General features: G+C 40.2%; 1 protein-coding gene across 2 annotated transcripts; it reads right to left on the bottom strand.

The window, feature by feature from the left end:
• Positions 1 to 6,301: 6,301 nt before the first annotated feature.
• On the bottom strand, positions 6,302 to 24,038 carry Enam (enamelin). 2 transcript variants are annotated; one of them, XM_052735971.1, is made up of 9 exons: positions 23,985 to 24,038; positions 22,749 to 22,817; positions 22,592 to 22,642; positions 21,164 to 21,205; positions 19,247 to 19,519; positions 18,095 to 18,157; positions 13,188 to 13,238; positions 9,016 to 9,676; positions 6,302 to 8,916 (listed from the first exon to the last, which is right to left on the bottom strand). In XM_052735971.1, exons 1-9 carry the CDS (start codon positions 24,036 to 24,038, stop codon positions 6,302 to 6,304), a joined length of 3,879 nt encoding a protein of 1,292 aa, XP_052591931.1. The 2 variants fall into 2 exon arrangements, with proteins under 2 accessions (XP_052591931.1, XP_052591932.1); XM_052735972.1 differs by having other exon boundaries at positions 6,302 to 8,508; positions 9,037 to 9,676; positions 22,592 to 22,636.
• Between the last annotated feature and the right edge of the window lie 2,064 nt (positions 24,039 to 26,102).

Genomic DNA, 26,102 nt, shown 5'->3' with positions numbered 1-26,102 from the left:
AACAAAATGCATGAACTACAGAGTTATGGCGACTTGCACCAAGGTTTTGTAAAGCTGATATGTGACATGGTTGAATTCCCTGCAAGGAGAGTCTTGGAAACCTTTTCCTTGAGTCTGACCTAGATGTGTGAAGGTGACACCTAAGTCAGAATGGAGACCTCAGGATGTTTGAAGATGCCAGGATCTTGGGGTGTCCACTAAGGGAAATTGAATGCACAGAGTGGAGTCAGCTGGAGAAATAGTGTATATACTGTGGGTGGTAGAGCTGTAGGAGTGGGTAGTACTGGACACTGCTGAAGCCCAGATGATGCTTTTTACTTAATAAGACCATTTAGAAATTCGTCTACATTAGGGTTATTATTGCTGTGATGAAACACCATGACTAAAAGCAACTTGGAGAGGAAAGGGTTATTTCACTCATAGTTTCATTTAATAGATCTTCACCAACCCTACATCTGACAGAGAGGGCTGATCTCCAAAATATATAAAGAACTCTAGAAACTAGACATCAAAATACCAAATAATCCAATTAAAAAATGGGTTACAGATCTAAACAGAGAATTCTCAACAGAAGAATCTCAAATGGCTGAAAGACATTTAAGGAACTGCTCAACATCCCTAGTCATCAAGGGAATGCAAATCAAAACAACTGAGATACCATCTTACACCTGTCAGAATGGCTAAGATCAAAAACACTGATGACAGCTTATGTTGGAGAGGATGCAGAGTACGGGGAACACTCCTCCACTGCTGGTGGGAGTGCAAACTTGTACAGCCACTTTGGAAATCAGTATGGTGACTTAGAAAATTGGGACTCAATTTGCCTTAAGACCCAATGATGGCACTTGGGCATACACCCAGGGGATGCTCAATCATAGCACAAGGACACTTGCTCAGCAGAGTTATTTTTAATAGCCAGAACTTGGAAACAACCTAGATGCCCCTCAACCAAAGAAAAGATAAAGAAAATGAGGTACAATTACACAATGGAGTATTACTCAGCTGTACAAAACAATGACATAATGAAATTTGCAGGCAAATAGACAGAACTAGAAAAAAAAATCACCCTGAATGAGGTAACCCAGACTCAGAAAGACAAACATGGTATGTACTCACTCATAAGTGGATACTAGATATAAAGCAAAGGATAACCAGACTACAACCCACAGCTCCAGAGAAACTAGGTAACAACAAGGAGGACCCTAAGAGGGATGTATGGATTTCCCTGGGAAGGGGAAATAGATGAGATCTCCTTGGTAAACTAGGGAGGGGGTGCAGTAGAGGGGAGTAGATGAAGGATGAGAATATGAGAGAATGGGATGGTCGAGCTGGAGGAGGGACGGAGTGGGAGAGCAATGAAAGAGATGTCTTGATAGAGGGAGCCATTATGGGGTTAGGGAGAAACCTGGTGCTAGGAAATTCCCAGGAATCCACAAGGAAGACCCCAGCAAAAACTACTAGCAATAGTGGAGAGGGTGCTTGAACTGGCCTTCCCCAGTAATCAGATTGGTGACTACCCTAACTGCCATTATAGAGCCTTCATTTTGTAACTGATGGAAGCAGATGCAGAGATCCACAGTCAAGCACCAGGCCGAGCTCAGGGAGTCCAGTCGAAGAGAGGGAGGAGGGATTATATGAGCAAGAGGAGTCAAGATCATGATGGGGAAATCTACAGAGACAACTGAACCAAGCTTGTGGGAGCTCGTGAACTCCAGACCGACATCTGCGGAGCCTGCATGGGACCGAACTAGGCCCTCTGCATGTGGGAGACAGTTGAATAGGGTCTGTTTGAGGGGCCCCAGGCAGTGGGACCAGGATCTATTCCTGGTGCATGAGCTGGCTTTTTGAAGCCCATTCCCTATTGCGGGATACCTTGCTCAGCCTTGATGCAGGGGGAGAGGGGCTTGGTTCTGTCTCCACTTAATGTACCAGGCTTTGTTGACTCCCATGGGAGGCCTTACCCTTTGGAGGAGGGGATGGGGGTTGGGTTGGGGGGGAGGCTGAGGAGGGGGAAACAGTAGGAGGGGTGAACGGTGGTTGGTATGTAAAATGAATAATAAAAAAAAACCCTTCAAAAAAAAAAAGAATCCTGTCCCTCCTTGTGCGTGTTACCAGGTGCTGGGGATGAAATAAGGCACAAACAGAAGGTCTTGACCGGGGAGGGGTGGGGGTGGGGGTTATTGAGCACAACTTTATTCATTTCATATTACTCTCTGTCAGATTACAGCTCAGCTTGTCCCTCTTTTCTTTCCTTTCCTTCCTTCCTTCCTTCCTTCCTTCCTTCCTTCCTTCCTTCCTTCCTTCCTTCCTTCCTTCCTTTCTTTCTTTCTTTTTTGCAGGTATAAGTAAGTTTATTCTAAAATTTATATGGAAATTTCCATCACCTATAGTAACTAAAACACTCTTGACAAAGAATAAACAAGAAACACTACTTTATCCAGCATTAAGGATGACTAAGTCATGACCACTAAGACAGAGGGTTTAATATAGAACAGAGAACTTGCAAACAAATTCCCAATTAATTTTTGTTCAGTACAAGAGCAATATGGGCTTCCGTTCTCTAGCATATCTTTTGCTTGTTACCATCTGATTTGTGTTTCTAAATTGCATGGACTCTACCTTCAAAGAGAGAGCAAAAGGTTGTTACTGAATAGGGTGAGGCAGAGAGGCAAGGAGGTGCAGGTAGAGGAAACCAAATATTATATCCTTTGGTGAAATGGTGACTATTTCCTATCAAGTGCAGTTTCCTTTGGGGGTGCAGTTAGCTGTTGGCCTGAGTCACAGTGAAACCTTTAAGGTTTTACGGAGTAGAGACAGACCTGTCCTTTTTAAGTCCAACATTTTTGGTTCCCCTTTTGGTTCTTAGAGATGACTTTTGGCTTCATGAATACAAGATGAATAATATTTTAAAGGTGGTAACTGAAACTGGCTTAAATGAGACAAGAGAAATAGAAATAGAATAGAAATAGAATATGCCTAATAGAAATAGAAATGCCTAAATAAGCCATAAAAGTAACTCAGAATTTTCTTTAAAGCTGTATTAAATGGCTGGGTGTGGTGGCACACACCTTTAATCTAAATTCAAGGCCAGCCTAGTCTTCTAATCTACAGACTGAGTTCCAGGACAGCCAGGCCTGTTACCCAGAGAAACCCTGACTTGAAAAACCAAACCAAAAAAGATGTATTAAATTTGTGACTCTGGTTTGAGTGGCCAAATTTAAATGTGTTGTCTACATCTTTAGATGCTCCAGAAACATGGAGGAAGTGTCTCCATGAAAATGCCTGCCAAGGTGAATTCGCAGAAGGTCAGCTGGACCCTGCACCTCATTATTCTACTTCACCTTCTGTGGAGTAAAGCACCCAGATTTCCCCAGAGAAACAGACCGTGCCTCCAGAGCTGCTGTGACAGAAGGTGTGTATGAGCCTCTGGGCCAGCTCTTGTTTCTGTAACCTTTAGGTATGGTTTTCTTCTGGATAATTTATCTCCTAGGGATGTCCTAGGTTATGCCTAGCTATGTTAGAACCAGCAGACATGACTGTTAGATATAGTCGTCCACTATAGAAGTGAGCAGGAGTAGCAGGATGGAGATGCTAGAGGTAAAGGGTGTGTTGTTATCAGAACATTTACTATGTGCTCCTTACTTTAGAGCAGACTTCAAAAGCTTTATGAACAATTAAGCAGAACACAGAGTGAGCAATATATTTAATGCAAGGAACTCACGCCTACTAGGCAGACTTGTAGAAGCATCCTTGTGCTCATAGGAAGAAGTATCATTATCTACAGGACCATTTTCATTCTTTTTATTATGTTCTCAAGTTTAGTAGATTTGTTTTTGGTCACACTGTGATTTTTACACTTTACATTACAGATGACAGTAGTAATATCTCAAAGATGTAGCTGTGTCAACATATTTGTAGAGACTTTAAAAAGGCCAAAACCAGAGGGGAAAAAATTAAATGCCACTACCACCACCACAAAGCAATAAAACATAAAATAAAATTTAAAAAGCCCACAAAAGGGCCAAAACCAAAGCCCCCTAAAAAACAAAATTACTCACTCAGCGGCACTAGGTTATTACTGTTTAGAGCCAGGCCCAGTGACTTGCACACCTTATACCAGCCCTATTCCCAGTGTCCCTTAACCATGTTATAGTAAGCTGCCATTTCCACTCTGTTCAGAGCAGACCTGACGTGCATGAAAGGCTCAGGGGGCTGCCCAGGTGACTTCTCTCAACTCTCGTACAAGAACCACATCACTCTCTTTCACGGGTGGGACTCTGCCCATGAGACCTTGCCCACTGCGTCTCTGTCCGAAGTCTCTGTTCTTTACTAAAACTTTTATGTTTGGTTAATCCTTCTACCCCTGTGCCTTGGGCTCATCACTCTTGGCATGACAATATTTGCTAAAACAACTGTGCCACCTATTCATTATGGTGAAATACAAAGTGAACATTTTGTAGTGAAAGTATTCACACTGAGGTTTGGGAGAAAATAACAAGCTAGTGGTTTTTGATCTATGGTTAAAGTCTAAAACTGGTGGGCTGGGGAGGAATGTAAGCCATCAGTGGGTAGCACGGTCTGCAGTGATGCAATGCCGATGCTGCTGAACACCAGGCTAGAAGACATGGGGCCTTATCCAGTATCCTCACATATCTCCCACAGGAGGAGCCAGTAGCCGTGTGAATGTTTAAAGGCATTCAGAAGCCAGCCAACCAGGAAACGCTTGTTGGGAATCTCCTATTGGTAAGACATAATACTAGACTCAAGGGCCAAGTTTCTTTTCTTGGGATGGTTTCACCAAATTTCTGAGGTCATAAAAAATCTGTCACAGGAAAATTTCTCTAAGAAACTCCTTAGGAATAGAAAGTAACTTTGTAGATAATTTAATTTAGAGATTTTTTTTTTTACCCCCAGACTTAAAACAGGCAATATCCAGATAACAGGCCAAAATGCCTTTAATAGCAGTAAAAATAATATCAATAAAACTCAAATATATTCTAAGCAAGACAATATAGAAACATCTACTTTACAAAATAATTTACACTATTTAGTTATGATACCCGGAAGTTATGTCTGTGAATAATCTACAAGAACATGAATCATAAGCATGATAGTCACAATATATATAGTGGTACAATAATGTATACTGAACTAGTGAAGACAACTGAACATTGAGTATTTTATCTGCATAAGGTAGTCTTCCCCAAGCGGCCTCTGCAGATCCTGGAGATTGTGAATTGGTGACAGGGTGTAGCAAGCCTTACTTAGTCTCTTTTTCTGTTTACTCAGTCCCAGAGCGACAATTTCTTCTCTTCTTCATTTCCCACTTTCCTAAGCTCTGTGATCTGATAATTAGCCTGTCTTCCATTCTCCTAGAATATGCTCTTTTAACAAGGCTGTCTACTTGGAGAGGTCAGGAGAAAATTAACAATGAAAGTAGCTACTTCAGATGTGTTATCTCCAGTGATGGTTTGGTGGAGAAAAAAAATCAGAGAGTAGAATTTACAGAGTAGATTAAAAGAGAGTGAAAAGCATGAAAAATGGCATACATATATATGTATATATATAAAGTAGGAAAAACAAGAAATTTAAGGAGAAAAAAGAGTCAGAGGAAAAATGAATTGGTTAAAGGTCAAAGTTACACACTAGGAGACAGAACAGACAGACGATGGTCAAGGATAGCTACTTCAGAATGTGAGAAGTGATGGAGAGAATGGGGAGGAGCTCTATAGAGAAGGACGGAGAAAGAGAAGATCAAAGGAGGAAGAAGGAAGCAAATGATGAAGTTAGAAGACAGTAGAAGGAAAATTGCCAGAGATCATATTAACTAGGAAACAGAATGAACAAGAACAACACAAAGGAAAAAAGTATACAGTGCATCAGGACTATACTGGTGTGCAGGCCTCTATATAATTGGGAAGACTCAACAGCCTGCTAGATGTGCAAAACCAAACAACGTTGTAAGGAATTTGAGAGAAAAAGGATAACTGAGCAAGAAAGAGGAAACTAACTCAGACAATCAGACAAATAGCTTCCAAGTTTCAAGGCAGGAATGGCCACAGCCTTCATGCTTTTTCTTAAGTGTGCACTAATTTGTTACAGTGCTGGATCCAGCCAGCCCCAAAGGCCCACTCTCATTAACTCTACCTGGGCCACACTGTTTCTACTGTTGGGAGGGTGAAAGACGCAGGGATCAGCAAGAAGATCAGATAATCAAGTCTCAGGGGACAGAGTTACAAAATCATTGACGTAGGATTGCTAGTTGTTTTCATGCCCCGAGAATGCTCGGTTGAAGTGATCCCTAAGCCTGAAGCAGTAAGCAGCCTTGTACTTGGTCCTCTTGACTGGTTCCTTGAAAAGCTTCAAATGTAGTGTGTTCATCTGCATTCGCTTGATCTACATTTATACTTTTAAATTGTTCCCTAGTAGCTAACCCAACTGATGTCTTAGGATTTTCAGTAGGTGTAGAGAGAGCTCCATTGAGCAGGCTTTGTCTTCCATCATTAGTTGGAGGTCCAGTGCTTGAAGAGTGAAACTTTGCTAATTTGGAGCTAAAACATGGCACCTTAAGGATGGTAGGTGGTCTTTGCTGCTGCATCTCGTCCCCATTTCCTTGGCCTTCACTTTGTATGCTGTCTGGGCCAGAGCCTTTATCAGGGATGTCAATAACGAGCTGTTCAGGAATAAGGTCAGCAGTTCTTTCACTGAGCTGGCTGCCTTCAAAAAATTGTTTCAGAATATCCCTCCGATCTCCTCCAAGGTCACTTTTAAGACAGGGTGTATTTTTTGGCTGAGGAGAGCTGGCTTCAGGCAAGGCCATAATTCCGGTGTCCAGTTGATTCTTTCCAGAATATGGTGTGTTCCTCCTCAGAGCAGGCACACCATCTCCAAAAGGACTTGGGTTTGGGCTTTCTGCAGTTAGTTTATTCTCTGAGATGTTTCTTTGACTAGGTAGGATGCTGGTTGGGGAGACATGAGGTCTTGCATACTTGGTATAACTACTTTCTGTATGCACAGGGCTGGGTTTTTTGATCTCCCTTGGTGCAAGACCATAGGATGAAGTGTAGTCTTGTAGAGCCAGCACATTGTCTTTATGTGCCGTGGAGCCACCAATACAGCAGGAACCTCTCTGACTCTGGTGAAATAAGTGTGCTTCATTTTGGCCTGATGGGTAACTTTGAGGAATGAAATCAGGGAAAGCCAACTGTTCTCTCTCTGGTGGATTTAAATTAGTAATTTGTAAATCATAGTTCGAATTCTCACCTTCAAGCCATGTTGGGTCTTTCGGAAGTCCAGCAGGGGAGCTGGTAGAATAAGGATGGTTCCTCTTCTGGTTTGGTGGATTAGACTTATGGAAACTTGTGGACTGACCCCAGACATTTCCACTGAAATATGGCTCACTTTCTCTTTGCTTCTGTGCTTGATTTCCATGGTCCCAGGGGGTCCATGAAGGAAAGAGAGTGCTTTCTTCTTGTCCTATGGCATTATTAATATAATAATTTCTGGGGTCCACAGGTGGTGCTATCGTAGGACCTGGATTATAGATTGGAAAATTTTCATGTGGGTTCCAGGGATAGATTTCACTGTAAGGAAAAGTTTCCTTAGGTGGCTTACCTAAGGAATAGGGAAGATATTCTTGTGGTAGGGTTGAGGCGTATTTTTCACCTTCATAATGCCTAATTGTTGGGCTTCCTTTGAAGTTGAGCTCTTCATCACCCCATTTACTTTGTCCTGGAAAAGATTCATCTTCATTTGGATCAATTGGATCCTCTTCATTATACTGCTCTGTCTCCTTCTGGTCTAGAGAATTCATGGGGTACTGTGGATTTTCTGGTTGCCTCATAGTACTGGGAGAGCTAACCCTCTCATTCCATGTATTGCTTCTAATGTATGGTGAGTTCTCATTAGGATAGTAAGGGTTGTTATAGTCATGGTAAAAAATATTTCCTCTAGAGCCATAGGAAGGATAAGGTAACATTTCTTCCTGCCTCCCATGATCTTCCTTTAAGGGTGGAGGGATTTCTTGGTGATTCCAGGAGTTTCTTTCAGCAGGGAAATGTCTTCTTGTAGGAGAAGGGATTTTCTTAGGGTACGCAGGCTGTTGTGTACTATGCTTTAATTCAGGTTTCTTAGTTTCTGATTCAAATGGGGTTCTTCTTGGCTCTAAAGCAATTCCTTTGGGCAGATTCTGGCTTTGGATTTGTATTTTGGGACTTGGCATTCTTCTGGAATCTCCTCTTGAGAAGTAGGAGTTTTCTTGTTGATCAAAAGAATTAAAATTTGGGCCTACCCTGCTACCCTCAGGGTGAGGCAAATTATAATTTGGTGTGTTAATTCCATATTGTTGAGAGTTTCTCCAGGGTCTGGCTGTATCTTTTGTGGAACTGACTGTTCTTTCTTTTTGACCTAGTGACTTTTCCTTTGGATTTTGGGTTTTCACATTGTGGCTATCAGTAACCTGTTTAGGACCCATGGAGGCCACATTGGTTCCCACAGGGTGTTTGTTTGAGGCAGCATTGGCGCCCACAAATGGTTTATTTGAGGCCGCATTGTTTCTCACAAGTGGTTTATTTGTGGCAGCATTGGTGCCCACAAATGGTTTATTTGAGGCCGCATTGTTTCTCACAAATGGTTTATTTGCGGCAGCATTGGCTCCTGTAGATGGTTTATTTGCAGCTGGATTGGTTCCCACAAAGGGTTTATTTGCAGCTGGATTGGCTCCCACAAAAGGTTTATTTGGGACTGGATTGGTTCCTACAAAGGGTTTATTTGAGGCTGGATTGGCTCCTAGAAAGGGTTTATTTGAGGCTGGATTGGTTCCCACAAAGGGTTTATTTGAGGCTGGATTGGCTCCCAGAAAGGGTTTATTTGAAGCCGGATTGGTTCCCAGAAAGGGTTTATTTGAAGCCGGATTGGTTCCCATGAAGGGTTTATTTGCGGCTGGATTGGTTCCCCTGAAGGGTTTATTTGAGGCCGGATTGGGTCCCACGAAGGGTTTATTTGGGGCTGGATTGGCTCCCAGAAAGGGTTTATTTGGCCCAGGCAATTTTCTTCCAAAATTTACTGGATTTCCTGCAGAGTTGGCATAATTGACTCCTGAAGTAGGAGGGAGAGGTTTGCGGTAAGTTGGATTTCCTGGACGAGTAGTTTGTTTGCCTTCCCAATCAAAGGAATTCCACTGAGGACCCCTTTGTATTTGTGGGTTTTGGTAACCAGGTCTGTTCTGTCTGGGCTCCATGGTACCAGTGGTTTGCCATTGTCTTCCTGAAGGATAATTTCGCATATTCGGATAAGGATAATTCTCATAAATATTTGGCTGACTTGGTCTCCACGGAATTTGGTTTTTCGATACTCCTTGGCCTGAAACATTTACTTTCGGGAGAGGGAAGATACCATTTTGAACTGTAGGGTTGTTGCCAGCATTCGGCCCAGGGCCCCTGTTCCCTATTGGGCTAGTATCATTTCCGCCTTGACTTCCTCCAGGAACTGACTGTGTGGCATTAGCCTCTGGCACAGTTGAGTTAGTGGAGGCCTCTGGGGGTGGGTCGTCTGGGGGTGGGTCCTCTGGTTTAGGAGGATCTTTTTCTTTGGGTTTTTCATAATCTTCAAACATCTCTTCCGAATAATAAGGACGACCTCCAAAGCCGTGATATCCAAAATATGCATAGTAAGGATTCTGTAGGAACGAAGACAGGAAAGGAGAATTATTCTTTGTTTCCTCTTATGGTGTTGCTTGGAATTAGTGAAACAGGGAAATCTTGCACACAGGCTTCTCTTTCCACTACAGCCTACACTTTCCTTCTAGAAGTTTGAATTCTCCATTCTACCCTCTGGGTGCTGAGTATTCTTCTAGCCTTTAAGTCCAGGTCCTGAACCTTAGGGTTAAAACACTTTCTTGATCTAGAATCTCACTGTCTTACTCTTCACTCAGGCCTTGAACTTGTGAAAACCCTCATGCTTGCGCCTCCTGAGTGCTGTTACAGACATGAGCCACCACGTCCAGGTTAACTTTTATAAATCTTAACATTGTATCTAGTTCTTTGTTTTTGAGGCCGAGTTTTGTCATATAACCCTGGCTGGCCTGTAACTTGCTGTGTAGCTCAGTCTAGCTCTAAACTTGCTGTGATCCCCCTGCCTTTTGCCTTCTGAGTGCTGGGATTACAGGCAAGACATCATGATTTGCAGTTTTGCTTTTTGATTCCACCCTTCTCAGCCTCATTTCTGTGTTCTCATTTACACACCTATGTTGCTGAGGAATCAGTTACATGCCAGACTTTGAATATGGATACATGCTTGTACCTCACAAAGGTAAAGCCTGTCCCACAGTTCTCTAAGGTCCAGTCAGTAAGGCTCCAGAATCTTCCCACTGAATGCGCCCATAACTGGGTTCCCCTCCCCACAGAGGTCATTCTCCAATATTGCACGTCTAAGGAACATTTACTCCTCTCAAACTCAGTTCCCCCAGTTTCTTCTTTCTCTCTAATTTCTCCAGACAATTAATGACCAAGTCCAGACATTGTATCTAAACTTTCATCCTTGTCCTGTCTTCTTTTATGCCCATTACTCCCAAAATATTGTAGCTTTCTCACTGGCTACTGCATGTATAATTGTACTCATTCCCCCAACCCCCGATTTTCATTTGTTAGCACCATCAGAGTAGGAGAAACCAGGCATGGCTTTCTGGGAATTACAACGTTTTTGTTTTAAAATATGTGTTTTAAGTTGCCTTTACCTTAAAGGATAAACTCTAAATCCTTCAGCATAATATGGAAAGCTGTATGTCTTGTTGCCAGACAGATGTGGATCGCAGACTCTTTTTACCACTTTCAGTACCATGACTATTGACTAAGTTCACTTGTAAGATGGAGATAATAATAATAGAATAGTAGAAACCACACAGTTTGTCATGAAAGTCAAATGATAATACAGGCATATGTTATATATGTCTTCATAGCTGGAACTTTGTGTCTAATAGATGCTACATATTATAATAAAAATGTTAAGATTTTTAACAATCATCTGAGCCATGACCATGACAGTTAGCCTTATTTCGTCTTCCTTAAACTTGATGTGGTTTCAGCTGGGCAGTGGTGGCACACGCCTTTAATCCCAGCACTTGGGAGGCAGAGGCAGGTGGATCTCTGTGAGTTCGAGGCCAGCCTGGTCTACAAAGCAAGTTCCAGGAAAGGCTCAAAGTTACACAGAGAGGGGCTGGAGAGATGGCTCAGAGGTTAAGAGCACCGACTGCTCTTCCAGAGGTCCTGAGTTCAATTCCCAGCAACCACGTGGTGGCTCACAACCATCTGTAATGAGATCTGGTGCCCTCTTCTGGCCTGCAGGCATACATGCAGACAGAACACTGTATACATAATAAATAAATAAATCTTTAAAAAAAAAAAAGTTACACAGAGAAACCCTGTCTCAAAAAACTAAAAAAAAAAAAAAATTCTATTTATCTGCCGGGTGGTGGTGGTGCACGCCTTTAATCCCAGCACTCGGGAGGCAGAGGCAGGCGGATCTCTGTGAGTTCGAGACCAGCCTGGGCTACCAAGTGAGTTCCAGGAAAGGCGCAAAGCTACACAGAGAAACCCTGTCTCGAAAAAACAACACAACAACAACAACAACAACAAACTGGATGTGGTTTCAAATGACATCTACTGTTACTTCTCTGAGTCTTCGCACATGATTTCTTTGTATCTAACCTTTTCTCACCTACACACTCATCTTTCCCAGCACACTTGACTTACCCTTCAAGCCTCAGCTCGAGTGCCACAGTTGCGCCCTGACTTCCCTTAGCAGAGTTAGGCTTAGGATTTGTTGCTGTGTGTCTGCAGCAACACAGCCTTCTGTTGTAATCATCATTACAGTGAGTTTTAGTTGCTTCTAAAATTCTAGTTATTCTTCGGGGTCCTTCCACTTGATTTCTCTATGTGAAGTTTTTGAGTAAAAATACTGTTTTTGATATTCTAGTTTTCTAGAACGGTGGGGAATGCTTAATAATTTTCAATTAAATGAATAACCTATATGCATTCTTTAGACATTTGCATATCAATTAGGGTATTTAATTTTTCTCCCTGTACTGATGATTAAACCCATGGCCTTAGGCATGGTAGTTGAGTATTCTCCTACTGAGCTGTATCCTCAGCCCTAGTTTTTCTTTGAAAACAAATAAAATAGAGGGGAAAATAGTTTTATTCTCCTTTGGGATAGAGATGATGAAATAGATACGTGAGAAAATATTTCTAGTATCACACAGGAAATTGAACAGTGTCCCCAAGAGGTAGACTACAGATTTAGTGCCTGTGTTAATGCTTGGATTATTCTGTTTCACTTGCTAATGTTGTTTATGAAAATCTGAAGTTCTAGTTCCTAGGTGAAGTTGTATACAATGATCTACATCACTTCTATTTGGGTATTTTATAGTGATTAAAAAAACCATCCTGTGCTATCATTGAGATAATAATTTCACCATCATTATTTTTAAGAACACCTTGTTCCTTTCTCCTTCAGCAAAGGTACTGATTTCTTCTTTCACTGAGTGCATATCACATATTTAGGGAAAAGAGTAAGGGAAGTCCATGGATGGACTCACAACCACTAAGATAGTTTATTTGATGACATAGTCTCAGTGACATATTAAGAATTGGTTGGATATACTTGATTACTTTCTTGGAGTATACTAAAAAAGATATCATATTTGGTCCAGTTTATCCTGTAACTGAAGAGGAAACATTGAATAGTAATTTGTCTTCTCTGGATTTCAGTATTCATGCAATGGGATATTTAGATGATAAGCAATTTCCTGTGAAGGGAGGGGGTATTCTAAGATGATCTTACCTTCTTCCTGTGTGTTCCGCTGTCTAGAGTTCACCATCAGTTTCGCAAAGAGGCTAATAGTTTTCATAGGAGATATGTGAGCCATCCTTCATACATGGAGAGGGAATGATGCACCATTTAAGTGGTGCTGGGTTTAGAAGTGAGGCTGTGTATCTGTCTCCTGTGTCCAATGATGTGTCAAACTTATTTAGGTTACTAGCTTGATTTCTATTTCACTTTAAAAAAATCTTAGGAACTTGAGTTAAAGGAGTTTTTCATGATAGATTTTAAGTTCTTGTGACATTGGATTAAAAGATAGTAGCTGATAGATTATAAATCCTAACTGAGGTGATAGCATCATGCCTACTTACTCCTTCTTCATTGCTGAATTTTGGACGTCCAAAGGCTGGTGGTGGTCCCCTCTGAAAGATGAAAAGCACAATGAACACAGGAAGAAATCATTTTTCTTTCTTTTCTTCTTTTCCATTATTTTTTTTAAAGTCTTGCTTTATAACATATACATTGCATTATATAATATATTATGCAGCTGGGCTGGCCTTGGGTTCATGGCAATCCTCCTTCCGCAGCCTTCTGAGTTCTGAGATTACAGATGTGCACTACTCGGCTTGGCTAGAAATGTGTGTGTGTGTGTGTGTGTGTGTGTGTGTGTGTGTGTGTGTGTGTATGTGTGTGTAGGCCAGAGGTTGATGTCAGATGCCTTCATCTTTCCTCCTTCACCTTAGTTTCTGAGATAGGATCTCTCATTGAACCTGGAGCTTACTGCTTGGCTGGAGCAGCTGGGCCAGCAAGCCCTAGGGTTCTCCTGTTTCCTCTTCCTGGTGCTGGGGTTCATAGGTGTGCATCACACTTTTTTTTTTCCCAGTGTAAGCGCTGGGGATCTAAACTTGTCGTCGTCGTGCTTGCACAGCAAGCTCTTTACCCACTGGTGTCTCCTTGGCCCCCACTTTCTGTGATGACATTTGTTCATAAGACTGGAGGGGCGTTGAATTAGTTCATGACTAATCATGTGTTAGTACTGTGAACTTGGTGCTCCCGAGACATTAGACTTGCTATCTACCTATTGATACTTATAATCCTTTAGTGAGTACTATTTTTATAAGACTTCTACGGGATCCGAGGTTATCTTACTAAAAGTACCCACATGCCTTAGCAATCACCTTACCCCACTATCTCAGAAAGAGAGAGAGAGAAACAGAGACAGAGAGATAGAGACAGAGAGATATAGAGAGACAGATTAATATTTGAGTGATAATGGGTTCCAGCTATCCATATTAGATCACACAACAGTATGAGATCGAATTGTGATATTTAGCATGCTTCATTTACAATTAGAGTTAATTTTCCAAACAAAATTCGAAGGCTTACACAAGAAAAGTAAAGGCTTCCCATGTATGTGGATTATCAAACTCAAGATTATAAAAATGATCACATTATTAAAAGAGATTTATATATCCAATTCAACCTCCATCAAAATTTCAATTATATCTTTTGCAGAAATAGGAAAAAAATTCTAAAATTTATGGGAAAGCACAAAAGATTTAAATAGCCAGAATAATTCTAAACAGAGAAATTCTGGTGATAGCATGATATCTGATACTTCTTTGTATAGTACAGAGCTATAGTAACAAAGTTAGCATGGCATTTGTACAAAAACAGACACAAAGGCTAGTGGACTAGAAAGCCAAACCCAGAAATAAACCCACACAGCTACAAACACCTAATTTTCCACAAAGGTGTCAAAAACATTGGAAAAAATGCAGCTTCTTTAGCATGGTAAAACTATACATCCACCTGCAGAAGATTTAAACTAAACCCACATCTCTCACCTCACACCAAAACTAACTTAAGATGGACCAAAAGCGTGAATACAAGACCTGTATCTTTGAAGCTAGTAAAGGAAAACAGATCAAACACTTCAAGATGTATGTAGGCATAGGTAAGAATGTTCTGATAGCACCATTAGCACAAAAAAGACTCCCAAGAGTTGACAAGTAAGATTACAGAACATTAAAGAGTTTCTGCAAAGGATACAATCACCAGAGTGAAGAGACAGTCTATAGAATGTGAAGGAATCATTGCCAGCTATACTTAAGGGATAATGTAAATATTCTGATGAAGTGGAGAAACAGTTATCAGAAGAGGAAATGCAAATGGCCAGTAAACATTTGAGAAAGTATTCAGTGCTTTTAGCTATCAAAGAAGGGCAAATTAAACTTTAAGATTCTATCTCAACACAGTCTGAATGGTTATGATTCCACCAAACCAATGTTAAGAGATGCAGTCAAGGACGTGTGGAAAGAGGACTCCTGGAGACTGCAGGTGGTAAGCAGAGTGACACAGCCACTATGGATGTTAGTGTAGAAGTTACTCACGAAACTCAAAGTAGAACTGTCTGTTTGACCCAGCCAGTTATACATGAAGGATTCTTAACATCAGCATACCACAGCGAGACTTGAATATTTGTGTTTGTAAGCTGCATTCTCCACAATGCCTTAAACAAGTGGAATCTGCCTAATTATCCATTAACAGATGAATGGGTAAATAAAATGTACATTTACACAAGGAATTTCAATCAGCCATGAAGAAACACGACATAATGACATTTTCAGGAAATGGATGTAACTGAGTGCTGTGGGATGGTCTGTATGTCAAGTGTGTTGCTGATTAGTCAATAAATAAATCACTGATTGGCCCATGGCCAGGCAGGAAGTATAGGCGGGACAAGGAGGAGAATAAAGCTGGCAAGTGGAAGGCTGAGAGACACTGCCAGCCGCCATGATGAGAAACAGCATGTGAAGATGCCGGTAAGCCACGAGCCATGTGGCAAGGTATAGATTTATAGAAATGGATTAATTTAAGCTGTAAGAACAGTTAGCAAGAAGCCTGCCACGGCCATACAGTTTGTAACCAATATAAGTCTCTGTGTTTACTTGGTCGGGTCTGAGCGGCTGTGGGACTGGCAGGTGAGAGAGATTTGCCCTGACTGTGGGCCAGGCAGGAAAACTCTAGCTACAACTGGAGATCCTTGTGTTAAGCAAAGTAAGTCAGGCTTAACGAAAACTGCCCGTTTTTCTCTTAATTGTGGACTCTAGATTGTTTGTCCGTATGTCTGTGTATGTGTGCTTATGTGTGTTTGTGCAGCTCAGTAAATCAGGAGGACCCTGAGAGGGAATGAAGAGACCTTACAGGAAGTGAGAGGGATGGGGAAGAGAGTAATGAAACATGTGTGTCATGAAAGAAAAGTGGGAACTTTTGGGAGCAAGGTGGTGGACCATCAAGAGAGGAGCCAAGGAAGAGAGAGAGCAGGATAAATAAGAAAAAGGAAGCTGGGTGGCGGTGGCACATGCCTTTAATCCCAGCACTAGAGAGGCAGAGCCAGGCAGATCTCTGTGAGTTTGAGGCAGCCTGGTCTACAGAGCGAGATTCAGGACAGGCACCAAAGCTACACAGAGAAACCCTATCTCGAAAAATCTAAAAAAAAAAAAAAAAGAAAGAAAGAAAGAAAGAAAACACTTATGTGTGGAAGGGCTATTATGAGGGACTGAAGAGATGCTTTCCATGCAAGCCCGAGGACCCAAGTTCAGATGCCCAGTCCGCCCAAAAAGCTGGGTGTGGTGGTGTGCATATGTAATTCTAGGGTTGGAGAGGCAGAGATGGGCAGATCCCTGGAACTGGTTGCCAGCCAGCCTAGCCAAAGACAGGAACTCCAGATTCCATAAGAAACTCTACCTCTAAGATGAGGTGGAGAGTTATTGAGGAAGACAATGGACATCAGCCTCTGTCCTCCACATACATTCATAGGCATATACATCCACACACATGTGCACACCCCTACACAAACACACAAACACAGAAAGTGCTATCAGGAAACCATTATTTTGTATCCTAATATCAAAGGTTAAAAAAAGAGTACATTAAATTAAAAGAAAGCTCAGGGATAGTTAAAGTAGCCATGTTTTAAAAAGTAGTTAGTTTTTGTTTCTCTTCAAGAAGTTAATGTAGATGAGATTAATAGTCATTTAATATGAAAATTATGTTGCTATTCACCTGGAACTGCCTCTCTCTCCTTCCTTGAGTGTGAAAAAAAGCCACCCTTTTAAGGAGTAAACAAAGTAAGGAGTGGATTGTTCATTCCAAACCTTGGTCAGAGAGTTATAAGCAAGAAAAACCTATTTCATAGCCAAATGAACAGTTATTGAGTAATTCCTGATGCGCAGCTGTTTTTCTTTTTTTTTTCTTTTTTTTTTAAATTTATTTTAATTTATTTTGCAATACAATTCAGTTCTACATATCAGCCACGGATTCCCTTGTTCTCCCCCCTCCCTTTGCCCAGGCGCAGCTGTTTTTAACAGCTTGCCTTTACACAGCAGTTCTCAACTTGTGGGTCAGGATCCCTTTAGGGTGGTCAAATGATCCTTTTACAGAGATCACCTAGGACCATCAGAAAACACAGCTATTATATTACAACTCATAACAGTAGCGAAATTACAGTTATGAAGTAGCAACAAAAATGATTTTGTGGTTGGGGTCACCACAACATGAGGAGCTGTATTAAAGGGTTGTAGCATTAGGAAGATTGAAAAACACTGCCTTTACTATTATTTTAGTTAAAAAAGCTAAATATTATATTTAATGTTATTAATTTTAAACTTTAAGAACTCTGAGAATTCAATATTATTTTGCAAAATTCTTTTTAAGGACACACCTATTGTTAGAAAAAAGATGTGATGGAGAGATCATAATGTAATCATGACTTGCTTCTTAGTTTAAAACCCTGTCTTGGGTCAGTTTTACTATTATATTAAATTATGAAATTCATTGAAGATATTATGATCTCTTATGTGAGAGGTTTATAGTACAACCATTTAAAATTAATTTGTTAACATATGTTATTATATTTATGGGAGGCCTGTCCTTTTCTGAATATAAATGGAGGAGGAGTGGATGGAGGACAGAGGGAAGGTGAGGGCTACTCAGAGGAGAGGTGGGAAGGGAAACTGTGGCTAGAATGTCAAATAAATAAATAAATTTATTAAAAAAAATTTATGTTATTAGTAGTCGTGATTTAGGCCCTGTTCATGTTGACAACTGGTCCGATAAAAATTTACTTAATTTTTAAAATAATTTTTCTGAATAATTACTAACTTGATTTTGTTTCATACTCTCTACTGACTGGTATATTACAGTATATGAGCTTGTGTTAGTCTTATATGTCACATACTAATATTTAATTTACAGGACATAAAAAAATTCTTACCTGTGGAATAGGCCATGGTGGTTGTTGATAGGGGTAAAGCCCATTGCCAAATGGTGGAAATGGCTGGAAAGAAATGCAAGTTAGAGTTATTTGGTAGTGAGATTGAAAATGAGAAATGAAAGAAATTGATAATGATTATTTGAAAACTGGAGACTGCTTATATTTTTGTTTGCATTAAATCTCTCTTTCTTTCCTACTCTCTCTTTCTCCCCTTCTACCTCCCTTGTTCCCCCCCCCTGCATATTTTTGGTGTTGATGACGGTAATAGTACGATTAAACACTGTATTCAAGCAGTAGTAGATTATGGAACTCCCTTAGACCTCAGATGACCATGCACTATTGTTATTCCCACTGAGAAGCTGAACTGAGGTTCAGAGAAGTTAGTGGCCCCAAATGGCAGAGGTGTGACCGAAACCAGGATTCAAATCCAGGAGTGTCTTTTTATTCACTTTGTATTCACTATATATTTAACTTCTTGTGATAACATATAACCAAAAGCTGCTGTTTCTGAAGTTCTATACAGCAGGAGCTCTTGAGAAACCATTTGTACATCCTCTTGTCTTGTGTTGACTATACTTGAGTCACCTGGAAGTACTGAAGGCAGTGGCAGTTTCAGAAGAATATTACGTGTCATCAAAGCATGGGTCTGGAAATGCTTTAGAAGCCATTTGACTTATTCTTGGGGAAAGAAGTCTAGAAATGTGAGGAAACTTCCTTAACATTGTAGGACCAATGAAGGCTGGTGTAGAACTTGACCTTTCTCTCCTGACTCTTCTTCTAGTGGTCACGAGACTCTGCATTATATTTTAAAGATTTTCTCACCACATGGCCAAGGTGGTCATCTAGTCCTGATCCCACCTCAGCCTTCATATTGCTGCAATCATAGGCATGTCCCACAATTCACAGCTTGATGCTGTGTTTTAAAAGGAGCTTTAGGGCAACAATATTTGTGTAATTTTGAACTAAATAAGATTGGAATTGATCTGTCAGGCAACTTCTGATAAATGTCAAAATTAACTATCATATTCTTACACAATAATACCTGCACTGAATTTTGGAGGCAGTATGGATGCTGGAAAGGTATGGACCTCCAAATCTCTTTCAAGGCATTTTTTAAGCCTCTGATATGGAAGTTGTCTAGTCAAGCCTCACCTGAGGTGGCTGGGCTTCCTCTTTGGCCCGTGCTGCTTCATTTGGTGGTTCCTTTGGAGGCTGCTTCTGTGGTTGTGGCTCTTGCGGATTGGTCTGGTTGGGTTTGGCAGTCTCCTGGGTTTGATCAGTCTTGCTCGGGAAATTGGGCATTGGGGGTGGATTCCATGCATTGGGTACTGGCTGAGGCCACATGGGCATCTGGTATGGAGGGTATGGCGGAGGCATGTGTGGAGGCATTGGCAAACCATTTCCATATGGGCCCATATGCATCATCTGAGAGAGTAGCAAAAATAGTAACATTGAATGAGGGCTGAGGACCAGACTCTTCTCACCTTCTAAATGTAAACTTCTAAAACCAAGTCAAGAAACTTACAAATCCAGTGGAATTTGATGCTAAGATCTTTAGTGAAAACTTCATCACATTTTGTCTTACTGAATGAAAGCTGGCCAAACTTATCAAAAAAGCAGACTTCAATAAGAAATTTCAGCTTGACGGGCTGAAGAATGGCTGAGTGGGCAAAGTGCTTGCCACACAAATGTGGGAACCTGAGTTTGGATCACTCGAAACCCTGTATGTAAAGTTGGGCACAGTAGCATGATTCTATAACCCCAGTGCTCCTATGGTAAGATGGGAGATGGAGACAAGAGAATCCCTGGAAGCCCATGGGCAAACTGGTCTGGTATATTCAGTACAAACAACAAAGAAAGACACTGTCTCAAGAAAGGTGGAGGGCAAAACTGATGCCCTAAGTTGTTCTCTGACCTTTATACACGTGCACACACACATTGTGTACACGTACACATAGAGCAATCTTCCTGTTTTTGAAATCCAGAGTGCAGAGATTATTTTTTGAGATGTACCACCAAGCACCCCCACCAAGCATGAGCATTTTATGTTTTTCTAAGTGTACAGATTTTTATGGAAAATTATGTCAAATCCAAAACCCATGTGAATTGCTATATATAAGGCCAGGTACAGAGAGAAAGGGAAATAAAACAAAACAACCAAAACGCAAATAACGTTCCAAAACCAACCAAGCAACAAACACACGAAACCCTCAAAACATGCAGGATTTCACATTGGTGAAAATGTTGACTATATACATCAAAACAGCAAGAAAAGCTGAAGTTTAGGAGGAGAACATTGATTATGATGACTTTAGGTGAAGAATTTACAGAAAAATTACTGAATGGAAAGGATTAGACGTAATTGATGAAGTCTTTAATAATGCCACAAAAGTAAAAAGTGATGTGTGTTTTTAGGCTGTTACACAATTTTGTCAGAGGACCAGCTGACACTCATGGTTTAGTTTGTTCTAAAATTTGGCATATAAACTGGGCGATGGTGGTATATGCCTTTATCCTAGCCCTCAGGAGGCAGAGGTACCAGATCTCTGAGTTCCAGGACAGCTGGGGCTACACAGAGAAACCCTGTCTCCAAAAAACAAACAAACAAACAAACAAACAAACAAACAAAAGAATCAGCATATGATACCACCACAAGAATAACCCATGTTCACTCCAACAAGATAAAAAAAAAGACACTTCACAATTTTAGTATTTTTTTAAGAGAACACAGATAGAATCCTTTCTTCTAATAGTATTTACTATACAACTTTAGTTGTCATTGCTTGTGGAAATAGCTCTTGGAAATTTAGTCAGAACCAAGTGTTCTAGGACATAAGGAATGCTTGTAATTAGTAGATGATGTTCATTTATAGAATAAAAACACAATAAAAATGAATAAGGAGAATGTTTGTCACTAGGGGACAGACAAGTGAAAGGGTTTATTGTAATGGTTAGCTTGTAACTAAGACACATGGCTGGTGATTAGCATTGCTATGAACTAAGACAAACATGACCCAGATTCTGGATATAAACATGAAAGTCTCAGGAGTCAAATAAAGAAGAACTTACAGGCGGGGCATTCATAAAGTTGAATTGACTATATCGCATCATCTGAAATGAAAGGAATCCATGAATGTGGCACAAATTGAAAAGCTTTTATTCATTTAATTCACAAAGCATGAGAAATGAGTTTAGGATCTGAAGGCACAATAGTCATACTCTCTTTTTCGAATTCTATGAATGTAAAACTTGTATTAAAAATTCTAGAGTATATAAATTTTTTGCATGTGTGTAGTTTAAAAAAAAACCGAACATTTAATATGTCTGGGTATATGTCTGTGTATCACAGTGAGTGTCTGGTGCCCACAGAGGCCAGAAGATGGTGCCAGATGCCCTGGCACTGGGGTTCCAGGTTTCAGACAATTAATGCAAGTGCTGGGAATCTCTATTCTCTATTCTTTGGAAGAGCATCACTGCTCTTAACCACCGAGCTATCTCTCCAGCCTCATATGCAGTTTTGTATAAGTGTTCTTCTGTGCACATATGGAAGCCAACACCTCAGATAATGTTCCTTAGGAGTTATCTACCTTCTATTTTGAAACAGAGCTTCATTTGGTATCTGGGCCTTCCTGATTTGGGTAGGCTGAGTGAGCTCCAGGAAACCTCCTGTTTCCACTCCTTGGTGCTGGAATTGCAAGTGAGTGTCACCAAACTCGGCTTTTATGGGGTTCTGGGGAATCAAACTCAGGTTTTCATTCTTGTACAGCAAACTCTTTACCAACTGAGCTATCTCCCCGGCCCCTGAGTTTCTGAATTTGAAGTCAGACTTCATACTGAATCAATATAGAAAACAAAACAGAAAATAAACATAATTTACTTTGAAGATTTTGAATGTTCTGATTATTTGGAATTGAGGATTTGAGAACAAGATAATTCGTGGTAAAGATACCTTTTTTGCTGGGTGTGGTGGCACACACCTCTAATCCCAGCACTTTCAGAGGCAGGTGGAGCTATGTGAATTAGAGCCCAACCTGGTCTACATAGTGATTTCCATGACTGCCAGGGCTTCATAATGTAGAGACTCTGTCTCAAAAACTAAATAAAACAAAAAACCCAAACAAACAAACACACTAAGATTCCTGTTTCTATTGTACATGGAATTTGACTAATGGTAACTAGTTTGAATTATGTTAAAGATATATGTAAGTATTTACTTTCTAACACTCCCAGGTGTGCATGGCTCTTTACTAGTGAACAAAAACGACCCCAAAGCTAACAACTAAATTTTAACCTAAATGGATGCTGAAGCACATGAGTAGACTCCTGGGGGAGAATAATTTTGCTTTGATTTGAGTGGAAGACTTTCAACTTTCCCTCCCTTTGTCTCTTCATAAGACATTTTATATTCTAAAAAAAAAGTACCAGTAATCTCCTTTTCATGAACTTCTAGGTAGGACCCTGGCACACATCTCCTCCAGTACAGATTGTAATACATACCTCTTCACTTTTACTGCTAAATCCAGGCATCCGGGGCATTGGCATCTGGAACTGAGGGAGAAATGCAGAGCCTTAGCTGAAATAACCTGTCAGCTGTCCCCAAGGAGTGCAATTAGAGAATACAAAGAAAACTTCCAACACAAAAGGAAACACTTACAGGCATGGCGGCAGAGTTACTGAGCAGACCCAGCAAAACCAGGAGAATCTCCATTTTTACATTTGGTACCTAGAATACAAAACTGAATATCATTTGGGGACAGCAAAATGATTACGCTTTGGGTACTCTACAGTTTGTTAGGGACTAGCTTATGGGCACTCTATAGTTAGTTAGACGCTAGCTTCCTCACTTGTCTATCAAGGAGAGTTCAGAAATATAAAGGGATTCTACCTAGTTTTATGTTAACTAGTAGATATTAATTACCAAAGTCAGATTAAGGAGGAAAGATGTGTGTGTGTGGGGGGGGGGAGGCAGGAGGAGAGGGAGAGAAGGGGACAGGGAGACAGAGAGGAATCACAGGAGACTTAAGAGAGTTTATAACCTAAAAAACCATAGTATTTGTGATTCTGAGAGTCTCCCTGCCAAGTTGGTTTAGAAGGGCTTAGTAAGGTCCAACCACATCCACTGTACATACCCTTGGTTTCAATGAATGTACACTTCAAAAATTAGGACTTTGAAGTTTTGTAAGACACTGTATCCAGCATTATATAGAAATATTAACATTATGATTAAATAAATTATAGAATTTCACAGTGTTATTTTTCATCTGTTTGTGTTTCTATTATTGTTATGACTTGACCTTTAATAATGCACATTTGTTCAAGGGCTTGTCAGGAAAAAATAAGAAGGAAGAGACAGAGATGTGCATTTTGTCTCTTCCTTTAGAGAAATAACTGCTGAAGCCAGTGTGTTTAGTGTAGGTTACAAAGCCACAAGGAAGTGAAAAGAGAGCATGGGTAGAGGATCTCTGTTCTAAATGTCTCTGAGGTTGCGGATCAAGGCATTTGGGAAGCTTTGGGTGCTCATCTCATTCAGATACCCATTTCGTCTTTATAGTAGAGTCACAGGAACTCTAGATTTTGTACACTCATGCATGGATACATCTTATTTTCTTTTGTGTGCATATAATGTCACTTATTTTTTTAAAACTATCAAATTATATTGGGTGACTTTTAATGTCCTTTCTACCTCTAAAAAACATAACTGAATAATAGTTAACCCTTATTTTTTGACTTGAAAATAATACTCAGTGGCTGCTTTGAAGTACTATGACTGTAAGTCTTTATGTTGTCCACATCATCTTACATATTTAAGTGAGATTTTGTCTTCTCAAGAGCACTTAATAACCTTATCGTTCTAAAGACCAGATAATAGAAAAGTAAGTGGAATACTCACCAAGTTACATGGCCTTGGAAGAGAGGCTGGATTTCTGCACTGAAGCAGCAACATGTTCTCACCAAAATTTTCATAAGCCTTTTGGGAAAAATAAGGATTTCTGCATGAGAAGAAACTCCAGTTTGGAAACAGAGCAAATAAATTAAATGAATAGCAAAGCGTCACCTCTAGGGCAGCCCATGGCATATTAGTCATTTTATCCAACCATACCCTTATTAGAGGGTCCTCAAAATCGAGCTTAATCTTCGGTGCCTTAAGATTAGGATGAGAGCTAAATCAGAGAGAAAATGAGATAGGCATCGTATTTTGAGATACTTCTAGTGCATTGTTGACAAAACTTCTTTATGGGAGAATGTACAAAGGTACAGTGTTAAAGGAAGGAAACCTATAAGAGAAACAAACACCAAATAAACTAAGGAACTGAAACTTTTTATCAAAAGATTAGTCTACAAAAGTGACTTGGAAACATCACGGAGTACAGTAGGAAAGTTAACAAACATCCATAAGTAAGGTCATTATTTGGCACTATACAATATGTTGATAATGTTTTTGATACTCACCCAATGCCACTGAGAAGCTGCACTATATAAGAAGTAAACTTGAACTTTGTTAACCTGTCTTTGAAATATGTTCTTACTAGTCTGTGCTGGAAATGACTACAAACTGCTGAAGCCAGAGAAAGCCAAGGAACAAGACACATTTATTTCTTAATAATAAAACAAAAATTCTTCAAGAAGGTCATGTTCAGTACCCAAAAGACTTAACATAAAAAGATCCCTCCTTGTCAGGAGCCTTGATAGCAGGATCACATTTAAGTACTGTTGTAGACATGCACAACCAATCAGCTTTGAGGAAAATGATTTTGCCATCACAAGTGTTTAAAGTAAAAAAAATTTGAGTGCAAAATTTATACTGTGTTATTATAGGAGCTGTGGAATGAAGTCTCTTATTATCTGTAATAACAGCTCAGAAAAACAAGCTTACAGCAGTAAGATTTAGAAGGTGCTTTCCTTGTGAATTTGGGCTTTGAAGTGTAGAAACTTCATTTATACAAATATATTTTGGGAACAAAAGTGACTATTAACTATATGCTACTGACATAAACCACTGGCCACCATCAAAAGGTGGAATAATATAGATCTAGTTGATATATGGTTAATATGTAATTAAACTGGAATGTTATATCTATGACTGACTCAGTTATTTGGTGCATATTCTATAAAAGCCTAGAGTATAGTTCCTTTTAAAACTCAGATGTAACTTAGTTGTTGGGGATTTAGGATTCTAGAGGAGCTGACCAGAATGTCAAGTAGCTCGCAGATGTTTATGATGATATAACTTTGGAAAAACTGTAGTTGAGAAATTCACTTAGAGTTATGTGTTTGGCTTGTTGGTTTTTCCGCAACTCGACTTTTCATAATAAAGACTTCACTTCTAAATAAATCCAATTCTGCTTCTTACCAACATGAGCAAGCTTTGTATTCCTGGTTGATCTGGGGTACTTGGGTCCTTCTATGTCTTCCTGAGAGAACATGTTTGTCATGGTGTGCTAGCTTACTTTAATGCTGGCATTTAAAACCCGAGGAGGACTGAATTTGCTGCGTAAAGCTGTCTCCTACTTCTTACTCTGTGTCCCCCCAGTGATTGCACATGTGCTCTTCTTCTAAGGCATGGGAAGTGTAGTGTCTCTTCTTGGGCCACACAACACTGCCGTTTTCAGAGACCCTATTTCCAAATTTTACTACTACAAAGAATAAGGTGGCGTTAGACTAATAGTCATTAAGTAAATTAGAAATGTTTTTCAATCTGTATGTATGCAAGATTTGCAAACGGGTATCTGATTCAAGTGTTAGGCTGCCTTTGTCTGATTGTGTAGCAGTTGAGTCGCAAGTATAACAATGTGTTTACATTGGCATGAATTTGCTAGAGGTAGGTCACTTAGGGGCAGTGAGGATGGAGTGTGACGCATGGTATTGACAGCTCTGAGATACGTTTGTGCTTCCCACAGAGTCTGGGGAAGCCTTAGCAGATAGGCTACTGGGAGCTGGTACCAAACTCAAGTCTTGATTGCTTTCTCAGTTTACCTTCCTTCCTTCCTTCCTTCCTTCCTTCCTTCCT

The sequence above is a fragment of the Peromyscus californicus genome, unplaced genomic scaffold (genome assembly GCF_007827085.1).
Source record: "Peromyscus californicus insignis strain IS unplaced genomic scaffold, ASM782708v3 Scaffold_13__1_contigs__length_99412109, whole genome shotgun sequence".
Classification (NCBI taxonomy): Eukaryota; Metazoa; Chordata; class Mammalia; order Rodentia; family Cricetidae; genus Peromyscus; species Peromyscus californicus.
The sequence above is the reverse complement of the archived record's forward strand: the minus strand, read 5'-3'. Positions and strand labels throughout refer to the sequence as shown.

Excerpts from the sequence above, each read along its gene's own strand:
- Enam (XM_052735971.1), bottom strand. The coding sequence starts at position 24,038 with ATGTTGCTGCTTCAGTGCAGAAATCCAGCCTCTCTTCCAAGGCCATGT. Across the intron at positions 18,158-19,246 it reads AGGAAGCCCAGCCACCTCAG|CCATTTCCACCATTTGGCAA; the intron begins GTGAGGCTTGAC and ends ATTTCTTTCCAG. Across the intron at positions 8,917-9,015 it reads AAATAAACCCTTTCTGGGAG|CCAATCCGGCTTCAAATAAA; the intron begins CCAATCCAGCCC and ends CCTTCATGGGAA.